This window comes from Chinchilla lanigera, unplaced genomic scaffold (genome assembly GCF_000276665.1).
Source record: "Chinchilla lanigera isolate Chin_1 unplaced genomic scaffold, ChiLan1.0 scaffold00051, whole genome shotgun sequence".
In the NCBI taxonomy this organism is placed as follows: Eukaryota; Metazoa; Chordata; class Mammalia; order Rodentia; family Chinchillidae; genus Chinchilla; species Chinchilla lanigera.
This window is the reverse complement of record NW_004955452.1, coordinates 7,798,705-7,820,604: the sequence shown is the minus strand read 5'-3', so window position 1 is coordinate 7,820,604 and position 21,900 is coordinate 7,798,705. Positions and strand designations below refer to the sequence as shown.

General features: G+C 40.5%; 1 protein-coding gene across 1 annotated transcript in view; it reads right to left on the bottom strand.

Annotated features, from left to right (window-relative positions):
• Positions 1–5,136: 5,136 nt before the first annotated feature.
• The window catches only part of Ythdf2 (YTH N(6)-methyladenosine RNA binding protein 2), a 32,071-nt gene continuing 15,307 nt past the window's right edge, over positions 5,137–21,900 (bottom strand). The window contains exon 4 of the mRNA XM_013519715.1: positions 5,137–5,996. Coding sequence (XP_013375169.1) covers positions 5,973–5,996 — 24 coding nt within the window. The 3' untranslated portion in view covers positions 5,137–5,972. The remainder of the gene's footprint in view (positions 5,997–21,900) is intronic.

Genomic DNA, 21,900 nt, shown 5'->3' with positions numbered 1-21,900 from the left:
TTTTCTTTTTTGAGACAGGGTCTTGCTATGCAGTTCAGGCTGGCCTTGAGCTCACTTTGTAGCCCAGGCTGGTCTTGAACTTGCAACAATCCTCCTGCCTCAGCCTCCCTGAGTGCTGGGATTACAGGCGTGCGCCACCATGCCCGGCTCTGGCTGATTAGAAAAGCAGTACCGTTAAATTTAAATCCCTACAAAAAGGGCACAATCAAGTGGTTTCGGAGATCACCTCCTTTGTCCAAGGAGGAAATACACTAGACCCTCCCCAGCACCACATGGCTCCTTACAGGCAGAGCAGAGCACCCAGGAGAGAGCTGGAATGTGAAGGATGAAAGGCTTAAGGAAAGCCATGAAGAAAAATCCAATAAAGGGCAGCACTCTTCTTATCTCCCACAACGTCAAGCTCCGTGAGAGCTCTTTAAATTCAGTTCTGCAAAGAATCTTTTCTTCCCCTGCTGCCCAACAATAGCTCCGAGAGGAGCTCACAGAATGCAGGCTGAATGACGAAACAGATGGGAAAGCAGATGGACACGCCAAGCGGGACTGAGCAGCAAAATTGGGAGTTCTGTCAGGTGCTGCCCCTTAAAGGGCAATGCAACGTCCCCTTGCGCGTTTATGAACAGGCTCTACGGCCAGCAGGTGGGCCTAACAGCTTCCCAACCTTCTGCCCGCACTTCTGATTATTGAAAAGGCTGAAGAAAGCAATAAACGTCCATGGCGTGAAGTCGTCTTCGCCCCACCAGCAGGGTGGCGCAGAGCCCATTTCTGTCTCACCCAGCCCAGCTCCCCTGGGAGAGTGGGGGTTTGGTGGGGAAGGCTCGTGCACACGCACAGAAGCAGTGCAGACGCATCTGAAGCCCACCGCCGCTGACGCTCGCAGCGCGAGCTGCCGAGCTAGAACGAGGGGCTGCGGTGGGGCCGGGGAGCACTGAGAGCGCCAAGCGAAGGAGGGGCAGTTTGTCCGCCGTGTGCCACGGGTCAAGCTGGGCCACGGGCAGGGCCAGGCAAAAACCTGGTCCCTCGCTGCCACATAGGGGCGGAGCCAGGCCCGGCCCAGGCCTCAGACACTGAGCCCGAGAGTTGAAAGGGCGAAGGGGGCTTCTCCAGCTCCCTCAGCCTCGCTGCAGATGCCCCGCCTGTGGCAGCCGCCGTCCACGTGCCAACCCGGAACTGCTGTGCGTGTCACAGTTCCAAAGGCCACACGGAACCCACTGGCGACGAATGAATGACAACTGCAGCCATGCATCACTGCTTCCCAGTATGGAAAAAATTGACTGTGAATAGACTGATCGGGTACATGACCATTTACTGTCTCATGGGGAAAGGTCTGCACCTCGGAAGAGTGAGCTGTGTGGGAAACAGGACTTCAAACGCCCTGGGGCCCTAATTACAGAGCTAAAGGTAGAAATTATGCAAGGACGCAAACCAACCCATCTTCACTGAGCTCCAATCTAGGTGAAGTACTAGGCCAAGTGTAAGTGCTCGCCATAACTCCAGAAGAGCCGTTCATATATATCGTGATGGAAAAAATAAAGTGGTTAAAGTGTTTTGATTGGGCTACACAATCCTCCACTTATACCACTAATAATTTTTAAAGCACAGCTTAATATGCCATTGCAATGTGAACATCTTCTTTAAAAATACCAATGAATCGTTTCCATAAGATGGGGAAAGCAGGGCGTCGTGGCGCACGCCTGTAATCCCAGCACTCAGGAGCCTGAGGCAGGAGGATCATTGTGAGTTTGAGGCCAGCCTGGGCTACAATATGAGCTCAAGGGCAGCCTCAATTGCACAGTGAGACCCTGTCTCAAGAAAAAAAAAAAAAAAAGATGGGAAAGCGAGGTTAAAGGGAGGGGGACCGGGGAAAAAGCAGCAGCAAGATCTATTATATACAAGCACAAATTCCCTACAATGAATATCATCACATAAATCTAAGATGTACCAATACAATTTTTTAAAGTTTAAATTAAAAAGAATGGTTTCTAAATATTCTCCAATAAAAGAACTAGATAGAGTTCCTTGGGAAAATTGGGCTGAGGCAGGGAAAAGACACTAGCCCAGGACATTGCGTAGGACTACAAAAAGCAAAATGCCAAGCACGAGGCTGAGCTGGGTCCCCAGCACTACCAAAAAGAAAGGCTTGAAGGCATTCCCAGTGGTTAAAGCTGGGACAATCTAAGCAACAAAATAGATGATAGCACTGACATGGGCCCATACTGATATAACTAAATCAATGGGGAGAGCGACACAACTTCCTTACAGTAGAGCTCTAATTAGAATATGCAGAAGAGAAATAAACACTTGGCAAAAGCGCCTGCCTGGCAAGCGCAAGGTCGTGAGTTCGGTTCCCGGTACCGGAGAAAAACCCAAAATAAATAAATAAATAAACAAACAAACAAACACTTGGCAAACACCACAGTAATACTGTTGCAGGCAAAAGCAATCCATAGATGCCAAAACCAGTAGGTTAAAGAGTGACAGTTTCCACATAAACCCCTAAGTTACTTATTAATTACAAAGGGAAAATTAATGCCTTTACAGTGGAAAAATCTGGCAGATTACCCTTTAAGCAAGTGATCGAAGTTAACATCACTAATGAGACATATCAACAAGTAATTGGCTGTAAGGCACTGAGAAGGGCACATACTTTCGTGACACTCTTGAAGGACACTCAATCTCACAATGAAAATATCAGATGAACACAATCCAAAGGGCGTCCCACAGAGTAACTCGCCAGGAAGCTCCTCAAAGGTCAGACGAAGGCTGGCCCATTGTCACAGGCTAAGGGAGACTTAACACAGCGAAGTGCAACGTGGGAACCTGGGCAACTAAATGCAACGCAGGAGAGACATGGAGCCAGAAAGATGCTGGTGTGACAGCGGGCAAAACTCCAGTGTTCGTACGTTAGTTAATACTACTGCTTCAGTATTTACTGGTTTGATAATTTTAACGCGGGTATGCAAATCCTAACATTTGGAGGAAGGTAAGTGAAGGGTGTATGAGGACTCTCCATTATTATTTTTGCAAGGTGGATCATGAAAGGTAGGCACAGCAGCGCATCTCCGTAATCTCGACACTTGGGAAGCTGAGGCAGATCGCTGTCAGTTCGAGGCCAGCCTGGACTACAAAGTGAGACCCTGTCTCAAAAAAACAAAATAAAGTAAAAAGTGTAACCTGTTGTAAGACAGCCAATCAAATGTAGCTAAAACTGATGTGAATTTTACATAGTTTGGGATTTTTTGAGATAAATTTCCTGTGTAGCTCAAACTACAGCTCATTTTGTTCATATTTAAAAGGTTTAAAATTATTTGAATTCTGTCAAATATGAGCTAAGATTATTCAATTCCCCCTCAACTCTAACAAAGGAAGAAAGTAAATATAGCTAGCCAAAGTTATGACATTCACAAATAACAGGACAGTCTTGAGAAATAGTCAAAAGTTAAAAATTCCCAGTGGCAAAGTTGTCTTTAGTAAATAACAGACCTAGTTTAGCTGTATTTTGGGATCTTGACTAAACTGTTTCAGACCGACCTCTTTAATAGTTTTTTTTTTTTTTTTGGTCTTTTTGAGACAGGGTCTCGCTATGCAGTTCAGGCTGGCCTTGAGCTCACTGTTTGGCCCAGGCTGGTCTCGAACTTGCAACAATCCTCCTGCCTCAGCCTCCCGAGTGCTGAAATTACAGGCACACACCTCCATCCCCAGCTCTAACAGTCTAATTTTTAAAATGCTATATACAAAAAAAAGGCAATGGTTTTTGTTTTTTTTTTTCTGCTTTAATACACAAGTCCAAGATCCCGAACCCCTCAATATTCAGGGATGGTTAGATGAGCAACCTTGTTAGGAGATCCAAGTCCATCCAGTCTACTCCCAAACCAAGAGTATTTTCTGCGTGTGATATGAAAAGAATGGGAAGCACTGTCTTAAACTGCCAAGGTACCATTCCAAACTGCAAAGAATCCTTCAATCATCTCTTACTCAACTTGATTCAACATGGGAAATCCTAGATAAAATTATTTTTGAATTTGCTTTTGTCAGGTATTTTTCCTTCTGAAGGCAAAATATTCAACAATTAAGTCCAAGGAGTCCTGTAGAAGTCACAGACGTTAGGACTAAAAGTGAAAATACCAAATGCTACATTTCTTACTGAGAAATTTGGCAAATTCAAATTAATGAAAAAACAAATGAACTCTCAATTTGGGGAAATGCATTTTTTAAAACCTTGGCAGACAAGAATATCCAGGAATACTGTACTATGCCTGTGATACGCAAAAGTTCTTTACTGACAATGTTTATTACGATGCTCACTAGAAATCAACACAGACTTATTTTACTGGCATCCTTAACGTAGCAGCCTGGGCTGTGTAAACAGGATGAGTAAGTCATTTGAGGGCATTACTGTCGAAGCATTAAAATATTTTCAGCACCCTCTTAGTATACATGTTTTCACGCATTTAACGCTCCAAAACTGGGACATCTTAAAAGCTAGAATTCTGTAAGGCAGAGAAACCCTTCAAACCTTGGTGAATAGAAAGAATGAAGCAAATGCCCCTGTAGTTTCAAGATTCATAGAAGCTTGCTGGAGTTTCCTTTTTTGGACCTGCACTCATGTGGAATACTGACTAAATAAACCATATTTTGGATTAAAGACTTAAACCCTGTGTGCTACCTTCTTTATACTGAAGACAGACAGACAGTTTCTGCGGAGTTAGCACAGTGCGTGGCCCTTACAAACATCCCTTCATACTTCATCTTCCTCTTCGGGAGGTACCCAGAAATAAAGCACTAAGAACACTGGCCCCTCTTCCTCTACGTTTGGGGCCATTCAGCCCTGGTACAAAGCAAGTCTCAACTTTTTCTTTTTCTTCTTTTTTTTGTCTTTTTGAGACAGGGTCTCACTATGCAGTTCAAGCTGGCCTTGAGCTCACTTTGTAGCCCAGGCTGGTCTTGAACTTGCAACAATCCTCCTGCCTCAGCCTCCTGAGTGCTGGGATTACAGGCCTGCGCCACCACATCCAGCTCTCAACTTTTTCTTGATACAAACTTTAAAACACAATTGCTACCTCACCTCTTGAAACTCCTTACACTCAAATCTTTCACAAAATATAGCAGAGTGAAATAATACTAAGCGGTACTAGAAGCGATGCTCAACAGGATCTCACATTTATTGAGAAGTGATTAATGGTAAAAAGAAAGGCGATGCCCTTTCCTCATTGGCTGAACAAGAAACTGAAGAAACATTCACTACACGTTTTACAATATTTTTCTCTTCCAAAATGCATTTCTGAAAACGAGTTTTTACCACTGTTCTTAGCTTTGAAATCAAATTAATTTTGACTTAATCAGTATAATGTACAAGAACAGAACATTTCTTAGGACTTCTAGTACTTTACTTTGAGTAACAAAGGGTCAGAGAAAATGAACCACCCTTAAAGACACAACCTTGGGTAACACTGTTAAATTTTCCTAGACAAAAATTCTTCATAAAAAATTGCTCTTCCAGTTCGGAAGGGAAAAATCAAATTCCCACTTTCTGGGGTAGACACCCAAAACCTTCACAAGTTGTGTTCTCCAAGTGCAAATGTCAAAATGGGAGGAGGAAAGGGTTTAAAAATTAGAGAAAACTGTATGCACTTACGGACTTAAAAATCCGAGAAACATAGTAAAAAGACAAAAAAACCAAAGCATTATGCTCTGAAATCACAACCAAAGCCAAAATAAAAGGGACATTTTTCACCTAAACTACCTAGAGGGATTTTTGTTTAGTTTTTCCTTTTCTTTTTTTTTTCTTTTTTTTTTTCATTTTCCAGTTAAGTCCTATGTCTTTTGTGAAATTCCAATACTTAAACTGCAAGTCTGCAATCGTCTCTGAAGTCAATGAAATTAAGAAAAAAGTCCTAATTCTCTTGAAGGTCATTTGTTTCCTCTTAGGATTTTCGCAGATGCAACCGTTGCTGCAGTCTGTGCAGAACTGCGTTTTACTTCCCACGACCTTGACGCTCCTAAAGAAAAGAAAAAAGTTTAAATGTTAAAACTTATCTGAACATGCTTAAGAATTAAAACTTCACATGACAATAAAAATTTATTTGTGCTATACAGAATATTTCCACAAGTAAAATGGCTTCTATTTAGATCATGTAAGTAGTAACACTCAAAAATTTTTTTTTACTTTAAAATTCATTACAGCTGGGCATGGTGGTGTATGCCTGTAATCCCAACACTTGGGAGGGTGAGGCAGGAAGATTGCTGTGAGTTCGAGCCTGGGCTACATAGTGAATTCAAGGCCAGCCTGAACTACACAGTGAGACCCTGTCTCAAAAAAAAAAAAAAAAAGCAAATAAAATAAAATTTATTATATTACTAAACAGATTATTTTTCCCATTATACTTGCTCTGGGGCTTAGGTTAATAATTGGTTTAAAATATGACTGCGTGCATTAATAAAGCTTTCAGTGCTATAAACTGCCTGCTCAGGCACGCGTGCCACAAGTTCACCACCACTGGCCTAGTAGAAATTAACTTCAAACATACATCAATAGTTTGAAAATGGAGTAGCACACATAGTACAAAATCCAGGAATAGCAGTGTCAGACCAACCTACATTCAAATCCCATACCAATCCCAAAGTTTTGAACACATTCATGAGCCTCCAATAAGTACTTCACAGGGCTATGGAAAATTGATGAGCTAACTCACAGAAAGCTGTTAAATCTATAGTAGGCAAGAAAACCATCCTCTTCCCCCTAGAAAGTTTAAAATCCACTTAGGGATGGGTTTTGGAAAGACTGTAATACAGGTGGTTCCCTAAAACCTAAGTACTGATTTTCTTACTAAGAATCAGTCAGTCTTTTTAGGTTTTTTTATAAATTTATCATAAATAGCCATCTATTCCACACATTACCTTACTTTCACAATTTAAAAATAAGAGTAATTCAATCCACATGGCTTTCAAAAAGGAAGTATTAAGTGGTCAAGAGTACACAAGACCTACAGTTCATGTATTTGCTCCCATTTATCAGACAGTATCTGATATCTGATCCTACCAAAAAGAGCAGCACTTGCACATACGGGCTTCCACGCTATAGGCACAAGACTGTAACAAGCTTTACAATCATCCTGCAAAGACTATTACTCCTCTTTTTTGTTTTTTGTTTTTTTCTGGTACCCAGAACTGAACTCACCTCACACTTGCCAGACAGGCGCTGTATTGCTAAGCTAAATCCCCAGCCCCTATTATTCCTATTTTACGTAAGAAAATTTAAGACTGAATGAAGTTACTAGCTGAGTGTGGTGGTGCATGCCTGTAATCCCAGCACTCGGGAGGCTGAGGCAGGAGGATTGCTATGAGTTCAAGGCCAGCCTGGGCTACATAGTGAGTTCAAGGTCAGCCTAAACTACATAGCAAGACCGTGTCTCAAAAAAACCTCTAGAAGAGTTGAGCACTTGTCTAGCATGCATGAGACCCTGGGTTCAATCCCCAATACCACAAAACCTCCTAGAAAATTTTAAAAAAAAATGTTTTTAGCTAATTTCAGAATACTTTTGAATTTACAATCTTTCTGGTTCAGCTTCCCAGAGTGCTGGGATTATAGGAGAGTACCACATGTAACTCCTATTATCTCTTAAAGTAGGGGCTGGGGATTTAGCTCAGCAGCACAGCGCCTGCCTAGCAAGTGTGAGATCTTGAGTTCGATTCCCGGCACCAGAAAAAAAAAATAAGGAAAGAGAGATATCTCTTAAAGTAATGTAACTCCAGACATACAGATCTTTTTTTTTTTTTTTTTTTGTCTTTGAGACAAGTTTCCACTAGGCAGTTCAGGCTGGCCTAGAATTCATTTTGTAGCCCAGACTGGCCTCTAACACAGGAATCCTCCTGCCTCAGCCTCCTCAGTGATGGGATTACAGACATGTACCACCACACCTAGTTTATAGATACAATTTGCCTCAAATCATAATGCTAAATTAGAAAACCTAAACTCTGCATCACTACTGTACCAGATCCTAAGAAAAATATGAATTCATCAGCACACTTAGTAACAGCATTTGAAACAGAAAAAATTTCATGTCAGCACTGTGCAATTATATTTATTGCTTCATCTCATCTCTTCTCTATGGCAGTGCTAGTGACTAAACCCAAGATCTTGCACAGGTTAGGTGAGTATTCTACCATTCATCTACATAACCAACCCTTATTTTATTTTGAGAAAGAGTATTGCTAAACTGCCCGTGCTGGCCTTAAAACTGGTCCTCTGCCTTAACTTCAAGTAGCTGGGAATGCATGCCATACCCAGTTGCATCATCTTTTTTTTTGTTTTTTTTTTTGTTTTTTTTTTACGGTACCGAGACCCGAACTCACAACCTTGCACTTGCCAGGCAGGTGCTGTGTCGCTGAGCTAAATCCCCAGCCCTCATCATCTTATTTTTTAAAGACAAAGTTTGTTCATCTTTATAATGTGCAAGAAATTCTAAATCCCATGAATATCCATGTCTAATTTTGCCTCAAGGGGGCTGGGGATTTAGCTCAGCGGCAAAAAGCGCCTGCCTGGCAAGCGCAAGGTCGTGAGTTCGGTTCCCGGCACCGGAGAAAAACCAAAAAAATAAAAAATAAAATAAAATAAAATAAAAACTAATTTTGCCTCAAAATATTAAGAGAAAAAAAGCTGTGTGACCTGATTAATTATACAACTACACAATACCAAGAGGCAAGTATCCTAATATAACCCTAATATAAACCCATATGGCAGAAGGTTTTTTTTTCTTGACAGTAGTAGGGGTTGAACCCAGGGCCTTCACACTGAGCTACAGCCCTAAAGACAATTTGAGAAAAGACAATTTGAGAAAAGGTCTTGCTAAATTGCCCAGGGGAGATGCAACCTTCGATTTTACTGCCTCAACCTCCTGGAGTGCTGGGATTTCAAGCCTGTATCACTAGGCCTGTCCAAAAGCCTTACTTTAAATCTTTAAATGATGCAAATTGGCCGGGCATGGTGGCACACGCCTGTAATCCCAGCATTCACGAGGCTGAGGCAGGAGGATTGTTGCGAGTTCGAGACCAGCCTGGGCTACAAAGTGAGTTCAAGGCCAGCCTGAACTACATAGTGAGACCCCGTCTCAAAAAGACCAAAATAAATAAATAAATGATGCAAATTATACATATAAGTGGCATTAGTCAGGTGTGGTGGGACACACCTGTAATCCCAACACTTGGGAGGCTGAGGCAGAAGGATCACCCTCAGTTCAAGGCCAGTCTGAACTAGATATAGTAGGAAGAAAAAAACTTGGCATTAGCTGTTTTGAAACCTTTATCAGCCAAGCATGGTGGCGCACGCCTGTAATCCCAGCACTCAGGAGGCTGAAGCAGGAGGATCGTTGCAAGTTCAAGGCCAGCCTGGGCTACAAAGTGAGCTCAAAGCCAGCCTGAACTGCATCACGAGACCCTGTCTCAAAAAGACTAAAAAATATATAAATAAAACCCTTATCAACATCAGGAAAGCACTTCAAACCAGGCATGGTGGCACATGCCTATGATCCCAGCACTCTGAGAGTTTGAAGCAGGAGCCTAGAAAATTTATTAGTGATTTAGGGGAACCCCAACTCACTGTAATAAAAAAGGGGTTGAGGATATAGCTCAGTGCAAGGCCCTGGGAAGCTGAGACAGGAGGATCACAAGTTTGAGCCTAGCTTGGCAACTTAGATCCTATCTCAAAATAAAGTAGGCTAGAGATATAGCTCAGTGGCTTCAGCGTCTGCCTGGCAAGCTCATGGTCCTAAGTTCGATTCTTGGTACCAACAAAATAAAAACAAAATAAAATAGAAGATTAGAGATGTATCTTAGTGCTAAGTCCCTGAGTTTATTCCCTAGTAGTGGGTGTACGTGTGTTGCTGATTGGTAGTGGTGGGTGGGGTAGGACTGTTAAAAACAAAATCAGTTTTTTTTTGTGAGCCCAGGAGTTTGAGGCTAGCCTGGGCAACAATGTGACCAGCCAAAAGAAACAAAAAATAAAACAAACAAAACTTGAAAAATCTGAATCCTGGTAAGATCTAGATAACAGCAGTACTATTTCAGGGTTAAATTTTCTGATTTTGATCACTGCACTATGGTTCCATAAGTGCAAGAGGCATGACAATATCTGGTCCTTAACTATCAAGTGGCTTGAGAAAAAATTATTAAACACATCTCCAAATGAATGACAAGGTAATTATGGCTAAATGCTACACTGGAGACGGGGTTACAGCTCAGTGTGTGTGACATTCAACTGCCAGCACCACCAATAACAGGTCACAGCAACAATTTTAGGTGAAGGTACATGGGATTCTTTTGCATTATTCTTGACAGTTTTTAAGTTTAAAGGTATTTCAAAAATAAAATGGGAGGAAAGAAAAAAATGAGTTTTCATTTAATTCTTCTGATTAAAAAAAAAAAAAAAAAAAACAATTGCCAGGTATGGTGGCACACGCCTATAATCCCAGCACTCAGAAGGCTGAGGTAGGAGGATCATTCGAGTTCAAAGCTAGCATGGGCTACATAGTGAGCCCAAGACCAGTATGAACTACATAGTGAGACCTGGCTCAAAACACCCACCCTCCCACCCCCCCAAAAGTGTACCAATTAAAACTGAAATGTATTTCCTCAGACTTACACTAAAAATTATCAATATTCCTCAGACTTACACTAAAAATTATCAAATATTTAGAGTTGAACAAATCTTTTGGAATGAAAAAAGATGACAAGGTACAAACAAGGATCATTATAACTACTCATATTAAACCCTTTCAGGTTTCTATGAAAGACTTCTCTTACAAATACAGCAGGTTTTCTTTCACTTTTGTGAGTATTTCCCATTACCACTAAGAGCAACTTCACTAAGTACTTTGATAATTTAGAGTAAAAGATTTTATGTGTAGGTCTGTGGGATTTACTGGCATTTCCAATCAACCACTCCTACTCTAGTATTACTTAACAAAGAAAAAACAAGGGGCAAAAAGAAGAAAGATGAAGAATATACAATAAATGGCTAAGAGTGGGAAGAGCACAAACACCAGCAGAACTGCTACAGGCACTAACATACACAAGTCCAGACATATATATACCAGCTTTCATATATGAAGAGACCACTGACTAATCAGAACAGTGAAAATGGTGCAAGGTAAAGTTGGTTTTCTTTAAAATGTTGTCATGTGGACCCCATCTACCACTACTTTATCCTAGATTTGCAGTGCAGCTGCTGAGGCAGAATGAGTATGTAGGAGTATGAGCATTTTGGTTATTTAAACCACATGGCTGGGCATGGTGGTGCATGTCTCTGATAGCACCACTAGGGAGGCGGAGGTAGGTGTATCACTGCAAGATGGAGGCCTGTCTTAACTACATAGTGAGTTCAATATCAGCCTGGGCTTACAAGACGAGACCCTGTCTCAAACAAACAAAAGAATAAAGTTGTATCAGTTCTCTAAATATGTACTAACATGCCATGAACCTGTATAACCAATACACACTAATAAAAAAAAGATTTGAAAAAAAAAATTTAAAGAACATTCTGAAAAGAACCTGGTGATCGCCTGCTCAAATCAGCATGAAGCCAGGTCTCTCTGTAGTGCCTCCAGCCTTTCCACTACTATACATGATAAGGTTAACAAGAACACAAAATCTATAATTCATGCTTGACTGATAATATCAATCTTTCTTTTAAAAAGGACCCACCAAAATAAATTTTAGTAAAGGACCCACCAAAAAAAAAAAAAAAAAAGGACCCACCATATATAATATACTCAGTAAGAGTCCCTCCCCATACTCCAAAGCTTGATCACCTTTTTCTTCTTTTTTATAAATAAAAAAAATGACTGTTTGAAGATGGGGAAGGAGGAAAACAGAGATGACAGCTGCTCTGGACAAATACAATTCGAAAGTGAATTGCTCCTTGAATCATCTTTTTAAAATCAGCTTTTTTACTTAACATAGTTTCACAGCAACTTTAGGATGGCTAGTGGTCATTACAACTTGGGGGTTGAAAATTATCTATCCAACTTCCTAAGAAAGTAGTATGCCCACAGGAAGACACAATAAAAGGCTAACACTAAAGGGTGGGGGTGTGCTGTAGCTCAAATTGCAGAGTACATACTGAGCACAGGCAACGTCTTGGGTTCAATCATCAGTACAATAAAGATAGATGTGGCAGCAGAATATTAAATAATGTGAATCTTAAAACCTTAAAGCGTGTTAGACATAACCACACCACTCAAGAATAGATTACAGGCCAGGCATGGCAAGACATACCTGTAAGCAGAGCACTTAGGAGGCTGAAGCAAAAGGATCACAAGTTCAGAGACAGCCTGGACTATATACATGCCAATTACAAGGCCAACCTGAACTACAAAGCAAGAACCTGTCTCAAAAAAAAAAAAAAAAGAAGTTGTAATGTAACATAAAGCCAGGCACACTGCCAAATTTTAATAGACAAAGAGTAAGTCAATTTACTAGAAGGTCTTAACATAGTAAATGATTTTTAAAAAATAGGAAACTACTCCAAAAGCCTTTTTTTCTAAATTATTTTTAGAGAGAATCTTGCTATGTTTCCCAGGTCTGCCTCAAACTCATGATCCTCCTGCCTCAGTCTTCCCAGTAGCTGGGACTACAGGTACACACCACTACAAGGGTTTTCTAACATTGTTTCTAACGACAAAGACTTGAGGCTACAGTAGTTAACAGAAACTAAGACTAATTACTATGGATGGGACACACAAGAAATTCTAGAAACCAAACCTGCATGAAAATGTAAGGGGATTCTGAGGTGGGAAAATGGGGGAAAGGGGTACAATACACAAGACACTAATGATATAGTCCAATTCTCAAATTTTAAGATGCAGATTATAAAGCCCTGCCTTGTTCACTCAGTAGATGAGGAAGATGACTACAATGTAATCACTGATTTGTACAAAGAAACCTCTCTTTAATCAGCCCCCAGGGGGTGATTTTTGAAAGACACAAGGTCTCAGCCAGGCATCTGCGCACAACCCTAATCCAGCCACCCAAGAGGTTAAGGCAGGACAACTGCTTGAGCCCAAGGGAACAGAGCAAGACCCAAGATAGGCTCACCTTATGTTGTGCAAGCTGGCCCCCAACTCCTGGGTTTATCCTGGGTTATCACACACAAACAGATCTAATCACATTTACTGGTCATTTTACTAATAAAAAATTTTTTTAAAGCTGCCCAATGGGACAGTCATTTATGTACCACTGATGGTTCAAGCCAGCAGAAATATGTTAAGTTCAAGATACTATCTTAATCTCCTGAATGGCTGGGACTACAGGCATACCACTATGCCCCGCTTTCCAATCATTTCTAATCCCATAAATAATAACAAAAATGTTTACTAAATACAAATTGTAATTTAGTTAAATCTGGAGGTAGCATCTAAATATATCTGGGGGGAAGGTTTGCTAGGAATCTTGAACCTAGGGCCTTTGCACACACTAGGAAGGCAATCTACCACCCAGACTAATATCAATACGTTTTTTAAAACTTTCTAGATAACTAAAAGTGGTCTTACATCAGTAGTATTTTCTGGAATTTATACTGACCTTAAGTAACTTTTCCCATCAATGACACAATCAGCCACAAACTTGCCCAAATTCTTAACTCTAGCTCTGCAAATAAACTGAGGTACCCTTGCAGTTTGTTTATAAAATTAGAATGGAGTAGACCAAACTCTTCCCATACATTATTCAAAACCATTCCCATTCTTTCTTATACTGTTATTAACCACAACTTTTAGCAAATGGTCGTGGAGTTAGATTAGGTGGATAGAGTAGAGCCAGTTTGTTCTACTTTGATTCCTATGATGAAAGATGAAAGCTGAATGCTTAAAGACTGGCCTCAAGTACCAACAAATAACACTATTAGCATTTTAAGTGATAAATGTGAAAATGTCCAATGGCATAAGAACAAAAACGCTGTGACAAAAAAAGTCCAGTCTTATTTCCTAGCTAAGAATCTTGAGAAAGTTACTTCTTTTTTAATCTTCGTTTCCCTACTGTAAAAGGGACTATTTTGGAGCTGGGCATGGTAGCGCACACCTATAATCCCAGCATTTAGGAGGCTGAGCCAGGAGGATCATTAAGAGTTCGAGACCAGCTGGTGCTACATAGGAAGCTCAAGGCCAGCCTGAACAGCATAGTGAGACCTTGTCTCAAAAAGACCAAAAAAATAAAAATCATAATCGTGGTCTTATGAGTGGCCTTTTTCACTTTTTAAATTGGTGGTTTTACAATGACAAATGCAAACTTTATAATTAATACCAATGCCACACAATGCAAGGTTTCTGTTGTTTTTTTTTTTTACACTCAAACACTAAATGCCAGGCATGGTGGCACAGGCTTGTAATTACAGCATTCTGGGAGGCTGAGGCAAGAAGATCATAAGTTCAAGCCCACCCTAGGCAATTTAGCAAGACCCTATCTCAAAAATTAAAAACAAAAAACAGGAGTTGGGTGTAGCTGAGGATGTAGCTCAGTGTGAAGATCCTGGTTTAAATCCCTAGTACTGAAGGAGGGGACACTAAAAGATCTATGAGGCTGGAATATAGCTCAGCAGTAACCTACCTCTGAGCTGTACTTCCAGCCCTTAAAGACTGTTGATACATAGTAGTTAAAACAATGGATGCACCAGGCATGAAGGTGCACACCTGTAATCTCAGCACGCCACTTGAGAGGCTGAGACAGGAGGATCAGCTGGAGTTCAAAGTCAGCCTGGGCTAGGTAGTGCGTTCAAGGCCAGCCTGCACAACATAACAAGACCTTGTCTCTCAAAAAAAATAAACATGGAGGACCTATGGATACACATAGAGGGCTGACTGTACTGATTGTGAGTACAAAAGTGATGGAGACAAGAGCAATTTGAGCTAGACATGGTGGCATCCAGCTGTAATCAAGCTCCTAAGGAGGCTTGGGAGCTAGGAGGATATCTAGTTGAAGGAAAGCCTGGGTAACATGGAGTCCCTACTTGAAAGAAACAAAGAAAGAGAAAGAGGAAGGGAGGGAGGGACGGAGGAGGGGAAGGAAAACAAAAACAACTGCCTGTCTCTCTATATCAAACAGCTCAAACTTGTAGATTAACAATTACCTTTCTACTCTCTTTCTATATGCATCCTTCTAGATCCAACTCAATTAACTCTTACACAACAATATCCTGATGACACTAGGTAGCCCACACAGATCTTTTTATTTTCTTTTGCATTTGGTCTCATCGTATAAAACTGGCACTTGCACATATACTCTGTTTATCTGTTCTCCACTGTTTTATCTGATATGTCATACCTGAAGTCCCAGTATAGCCCTCCTATGGTTAACTGGAATTAAATCCAATTAGGAATTTTTTATCCTGCCAGGATGAGAAAGCATTAAGGCACTTATCTGAGCTAGTTTTGTTAAAACTAGAATTTCATCCAGAAGGTGGCAGCAGCATACAAACTTAAGCTGTTACCTGCTTCCCAAAGGAGACTGTCTCCAGTACCACACTCCATGATCATCTGTGTACTGTACTCACAGAATTGAATGGTGAATATAAGAAAGTAAATAGAGATCACATTTGTTTGCCTTAATTTAAGGACAGCTTTTTCTTCCCTACAAGACAGTTCTCAAGGCCAGCCTGGCCTGAATAGTGAGACCCTATCTCAAAAAGACACACACACACACACACAAAGCCTCACAACCCTCAAATTTCAAAACAGCACTATACCTCAACTTGCCAGCACCATTCCATTTTTGCTGTTGTGTTGTTTTGGTTTGGATTTGTGTGTGTGTGTGTGTGTGTGTGTGTGAGAGAGAGAGAGAGAGAGAGAGAGAGAGAGAGAGAGAGAGAGAGAGAGAGAGAGAAAGGAGAAAGAGACAGAAAACGGCGGGGGCGGGGGGGACGACAGAAAGAGAAACAGCATCTCCCTTTGCAGCACAGGCTGTCTGCCCTTGAACCTGTGATCCTGCCTCTGCCTCCTGAGTGCTGCAGTTACAGGTATCCAACACCACAACCCAGCTTTCATTCTACCACTTTTTTAAATGCCTGTCATCTAGTGGATTCCAAAGTGTGCTTCACACATGTTTCAAGTATCTCCCAGGGGAGATAGATGCGGTGGTGCCTGCTTATAATCCCAGCACTTTGAGAGGTTGAGGTAGAAGGATCCAAATTCAAGCAAAGGTTGGGCAATTTAGCAAGACCATGCCCCAAAATAAAAGTAAAAAGAGCTGGGGCATAATTCAGGGCAAAAGCACTAGTTTCAATCCTTAGTATTGAGTGGTGGTGATGAGGGATCTCCCACAAGGAAAGGAAGCTAAGCATGTAAAATCAGCCATTTGTTTTATTTATTTTTCCGGTACTACAGATGAAGCCAGGGCCTTCACACTAAGCTACATCACCAGCTCTTTTTTTGGTGAGAAAATGGTCTTGCTAAGTTACCCAGGAAAAGAAATTCTCCTAGCATTAAGAAATAAACCAATAACAAATGCTGGCAAGGCTGTGGAGAAACAGGAACCCTTCTCCACTGCTGGTGGGAATGCAGACTGGTGAAACCACTGTGGAAATCAGTTTGGAGATTCCTCAGAAAACTAGGTCTAGAGGTCTCATTCAACCCAGCTATTCCCCTGCTGGGTATTTTCTCAGAAGACCTAAAAACATCATATCACAGCGATATATGTGCACCTATGTTCATAGCAGCACAATTTCTAATTGCTAAATTGTGGAAGCAACCCAAATGTCCATCCACCGAGGATTGGTAAGAAAATTGTGGTACTTTTATATAATGGAATATTACTCAGCTATAAAGAAAGATAAACTCAACGCTTTTATACGTAAATGGTCACAACTAGAGACCATACTCATAAGTAAAATAAATCAGACCTGCATGTGCAAGCACCGCATTGTCTCACTAGTGTAAAACCTGAAACAGTTAATTTAAACTCGGAGGTATGATAGATATTGTGAAATGACAGGAAAATACTCAAGGGTAAAGGGCAACGGGGATGTGGGAAAACAGAAGGGAAAGAAGGAGAAATTTTGTATGTTATGTATATACAGGATAGTTAACATAGTTGTTCTACTGTCTTCTATTTCTTTGCTGAAAGAAACTGTTAACAAGTCCTTGACTGATCAATATTGCATGTCTCTATCTGTTCTCATGAGAAACCACTTTGAAGATATCAATATGTAATACAACAAACATTGTTAATTTCCTACCACTGTTTGTAACTCTGTATTGTCTGTACTGTTCTTTTGCTATTTTGTAAAAGGTGGTCTGTTTAAAAAAAAAAAAAAGAAAGAAAGAAATTCTCCCATGTCCTCCTCTATACACAAAGTTGAAAACTAAAAAAGAAAAACAGGAAAAAAAAACTCCCAAATTTTTATCAACAGTTCTCTCTTCTAAGATCCAAAACCCTATCTCCCCACACCCACCCCACCCCAAGTATGAGGGACTGAACCCAGGGTACTGTTGAGTTATAGCTTCACCTATATATATATTTTTTAAATTTTGAGACAAGGTCTCTAACTTGTCCAGTCTGACCTTAAACTGGAGCTATGCCGGCCTTGGCCTGCCCAGTAGCTAGAATTACAGGCAGCTGCCACCACCCCTACGTATATCCTCAATTTATGGGAAAAGAGGAGCTGGAGACTGAAACCTGGACTTTTGTACTTAACTACATCCCCAGCCCTTGTATTTGTTATTATTGTTTTTTCAGACAGGGTCTTTCTAAGACCCAAAACCACCCAGACTGAGCTCAAAATTGTGATATTCCAGGGCCAGTGATATAGCTCAGTGGCATAAGCGCCTGCCTGGCAAGTGCAAGGTCCCGAGTTCGATTCCCAGTACCAAAAAAGAAAACAAAAAAAAAAATTGTGTTAGTCCTGCATCAGTCTCCCAAGTGCCAGGATTACAGGCATGCACCACCAGACCTGGCAGCATCACTTTACTGTCCCCTCAGGCACCCGAACATTATTCAAAAAAACCAATATGGCCAGGAATGGTGGCACGTGCCTGTAATCCCAGCACTTGGGAAGACTGAGGCAGAAGGATCCCTGTGAGTTCAACGCTAGCCTGGGCTACAAAGAGTTCATGACCTGCTTAATCTACATGGCAAGACCCTGCCTCAAAAAGAGAAAAAAATTAAAAGGACATGGACTCAGATGTGGTATAGTATCACTTGATTTAATCCCCAGTACCAACAAAAAAGGAGCAAGTATGTCTATAAATTCTTCATCACCATTATCTTGGTTCAGGCCTTCCTGTCTTTTTCTTCCAGACTTGGTAAAGCATCTCATTTATTCCAAGCCATCTCCAACCTATCACAGCAGTAAATTTTCTTAAATTGCTAACTTGAGTATTCATTTCCCTATAAATATGTGATACTGCCTCGTATGGTTAGTGTGGTAATTAAAGACTATAAAAGTGCCTAGCAAGGTACCTAACAAGATCAGTTCTCAAATACCCCAGACTCGCCGGGCGTGGTGGCACACGCCTGTAATCCCAGTACTGGGGAGGCTGACGCAGGAGGATTGTTACAAGTTCGAGGCCAGCCTGGACTACAAAGTGAGCTCAAGGCCAGCCTGAACTGCATAAGAGACCCTGCCTCAAAAAAAAAAAAAAAAAAAAAAAAGGAACCTTCAAATATCCCAGCCTCCAAAATTTCATTCCTAATTTCTACTTTCCCATGTAACTCAAAAGTATGATAAAACAAAAACCCTTCACATACAACCAATCTCTCCCACTTTGTCACTTACCATGCTATACCTACATTGAACTTATTCCAAAACTATGTCATAACTGTCACCATTCATAGTCTTTCTGAGGTAAGTGAGGGTCTCACTATGTGGCCCAGGCTCATCTTAATTTTATGTGCTCAAGTGACATCACATCTTTGCCTCTCATGTAGCTGAACTACAGGCATGCACCACCACACCCAGTTCAAGATTGTTTTTTGAACATGCTATCCAAGGTCTCACTTTGTAGTTCAAGCTGACCTCAAACTCATGGCACTCCTGCCTTAGCCTCCTCAGTGGTGGAATTACAAGTGCTCACCACCCTCCCTTGTTTTACCCCCTCTTTTCTATCTGGCAAACTCTATCCCACAGGGCTCCACTGGCTTTGGGGTTAGAGACTCATCAGCTCTTAAAATATAGTTCCAAAATAAAAAATAAAATAAAATAAAATAAAATAAAATATAGTTCCAATGTATTTTTATTTATAACTTACTAAGAAATGACACAATGATATGTGAGAACTCATTCATCCCCAACACTCAGGAGGCTGAGGGAGGATCGCCGTGAGTTCTAGGCCAGCCTGGACTACAGAGCAAGACCGTGTCTCAAAAAAATAAAAAAAAACAGAAAAAAAGAACTAGTTCATTACTCTTTGGGGCAATTTCTTTGTTAAATGGAGGATGATTTTTCAAATACTAAGAGGAAAAAAAATTTTTTGCACTATTGTTGATTTAATCTAGGGCCTACTCATTTAGATGTATCCCTAGGCCTTGTTTTTAGACAAGTTCTCACTATATCAATAAATTCCATAAATAAATAAATAAATAAGTAAGTAAATAAATTCCCCAGGCTGAGTATAAATCTTGGATCCTCCTGCCTCAGCCTCCTCAGTGCTAGGATCACAGATATGCACGACCATGCCCAGTCCTAAATAGCTAGGACTACAGACATGTCACTGTACCTATTCGGTTCTCAAATTTTTCTCCAGACAGGGCATACTTAAATGTAATTTACATTAATATTTTATCCATCCCTTTAAAAAATCTAGACACTCAACAGTAAGTACCAATTTCCATGGTGTATTTTTTTTTGAGACAGGGTCTCGCTATGCAATTCAGGCTGGCCTTGAGCTCACTTTGTAGCCTAGGCTGATCTTGAACTCACAATGATCCTCCTGCCTCAGCCTCCCAAGTGCTGGAATTACAGGCATGCGTGTACCACACCTGGCACTTCCATGGTGTAAATAACACTTAATCTTAAACTTCCAATGTAATATCAAGTGTGGAATTGAGCCTGGGGATATAGCTCAGTGGCACAAGCGCCTGGCTGGCAAGCATAAGGTCCTGAGTTCGATTCCTGGTACCAAAAAAATGTGGAATTGAGATGTGCAGTAGCACAGTATTATACACTGATGCAAGAGATGTAAATAACCTCAATAATAAATGTACATATTTATTACTTTTTAATACAATACTTTTTTTGTATTTAAACATAAAACATAAACTAGTTTCATAATATTACATAGAAAAGTATTTAGAATATCTAATATTACATAGAAAAGTATTTAAAATACCTTTTAATACAATGTAATTACAAGTTTATTTTATTCATTTAATTATTATGTTTAAGAATGTGCTTGCTATCTGTTGGTTTATTGAAAGGAACAGTTAATATGTAATTGATCAATCTTACATGCCTATATCAGTTATGTGTGCAAACATTTTGAAAATAACATGTAATGTAACAATCATTAATATCCTATCACCTTGTATTGAAATTGTGTCATTTTTATTGTTTTCTATGCTGTTTTGTTTATGTATTTGTTTTTAGTCTTTTTTTTTGTCTTTTTGAGACAGGGTCTTGTTGTGCATTTCAGGCTGGCCTTGAGCTCACTTTGTAGCCCAGGCTGGTCTCGAACTCACAACAATCCTCCTGTGTCAGCCTCCCAAGTGCTGGGATTACAGGCATGTGCCACCAAACCCTGCCTGTATTTGTTTTTGTTAGTTTGGTTTTTTCCTTTTCTCTTTTAAATGAAAAACAAAATCTAAGCTGGGATAGGTGTATTGCTGATGTCTGTGGTTTATTGAAAGGAACAGTTAATGCTTAACATTTTTTTTTCTTTGGTTTTTTTTTTTTTTTTTCAGTACCAGGAATCAAACTCAGGACCTTGCACTTGCCAGACAGGCGCTGTGCCGCTAAGCTAAAATCCCCAGCCCCCAAGATTTTTTTTGTTGACTAATTTTGCATGTTTGTATCTGGTAATCAGAATGACTGATCTGAAGACAACAATATAGAGTATAATAAACATTGCTGAATTTCTACCATCTTGTATGGTGAAGCTCTGTATCGTTTCCCATTTTTATTACTTGTTATTGTCTCTGATTGTTTGATCCATCTTACATTCTTACATCTGGTGGATTGAGCAACTTCACTGAAGATAACAGTATGTAATGTAGCAACCACTGTTAATTTCAATCATTTTGTTTTGAGGTCATGTATCATTATTGTTGTTTTAGTGGGGTTTTTTGTCTTCATTGTTATTTTGTTAGTTTTTTTTTGTCTTTAAAATAAAAAAAGAGGGGGCTGGGGATTTAGCTCAACGGCACAGCATCTGCCTGGCAAGCACAAGGTCATGAGTTCGATTCGCAGTGGGGGGGGGGGGGGGGGGGGGGGGGGCAGCAGGCTGGGAACCTAAAATAAAAAAAGAATGAGCTTGCTGGTGGGAGGTGGTGGCATACTCCTGTAATCCCAGCACTCAGGAGGCTGCGGAGGGAGGACTGCTGTGAGTTCAAGACCAACCTGGAGGATCGCTGTGAGTTCAAGGCCAGCCTGAGCTACAAAGTGAGTTCAAGGTTGGCCTGAACTGCAGAGTAAAACTCTATCTCAAAAAAAAAAAAAAAAGAAAGAAAAAGAAAAAAGAACAAGCTTGCTAAAATTCTTGAATCCTAAATAACTGGTCTACAACCCCCTAGCTCCATAACATTACTAGAGAGACACAGGTTAAGATCCACACCTCAGGCTGGGTATGCTGGCACACACCTGTAATCCCAGCACTCGAGGCAGAGGCCAGAAGATCAATTCAAATTCAAGGCCAGCCTAAACTGTATAGTGAACTCAATAAGATTAAAAAAAAAAAAGTTTATCTAATCTCTAGTAATTTTTAAGAC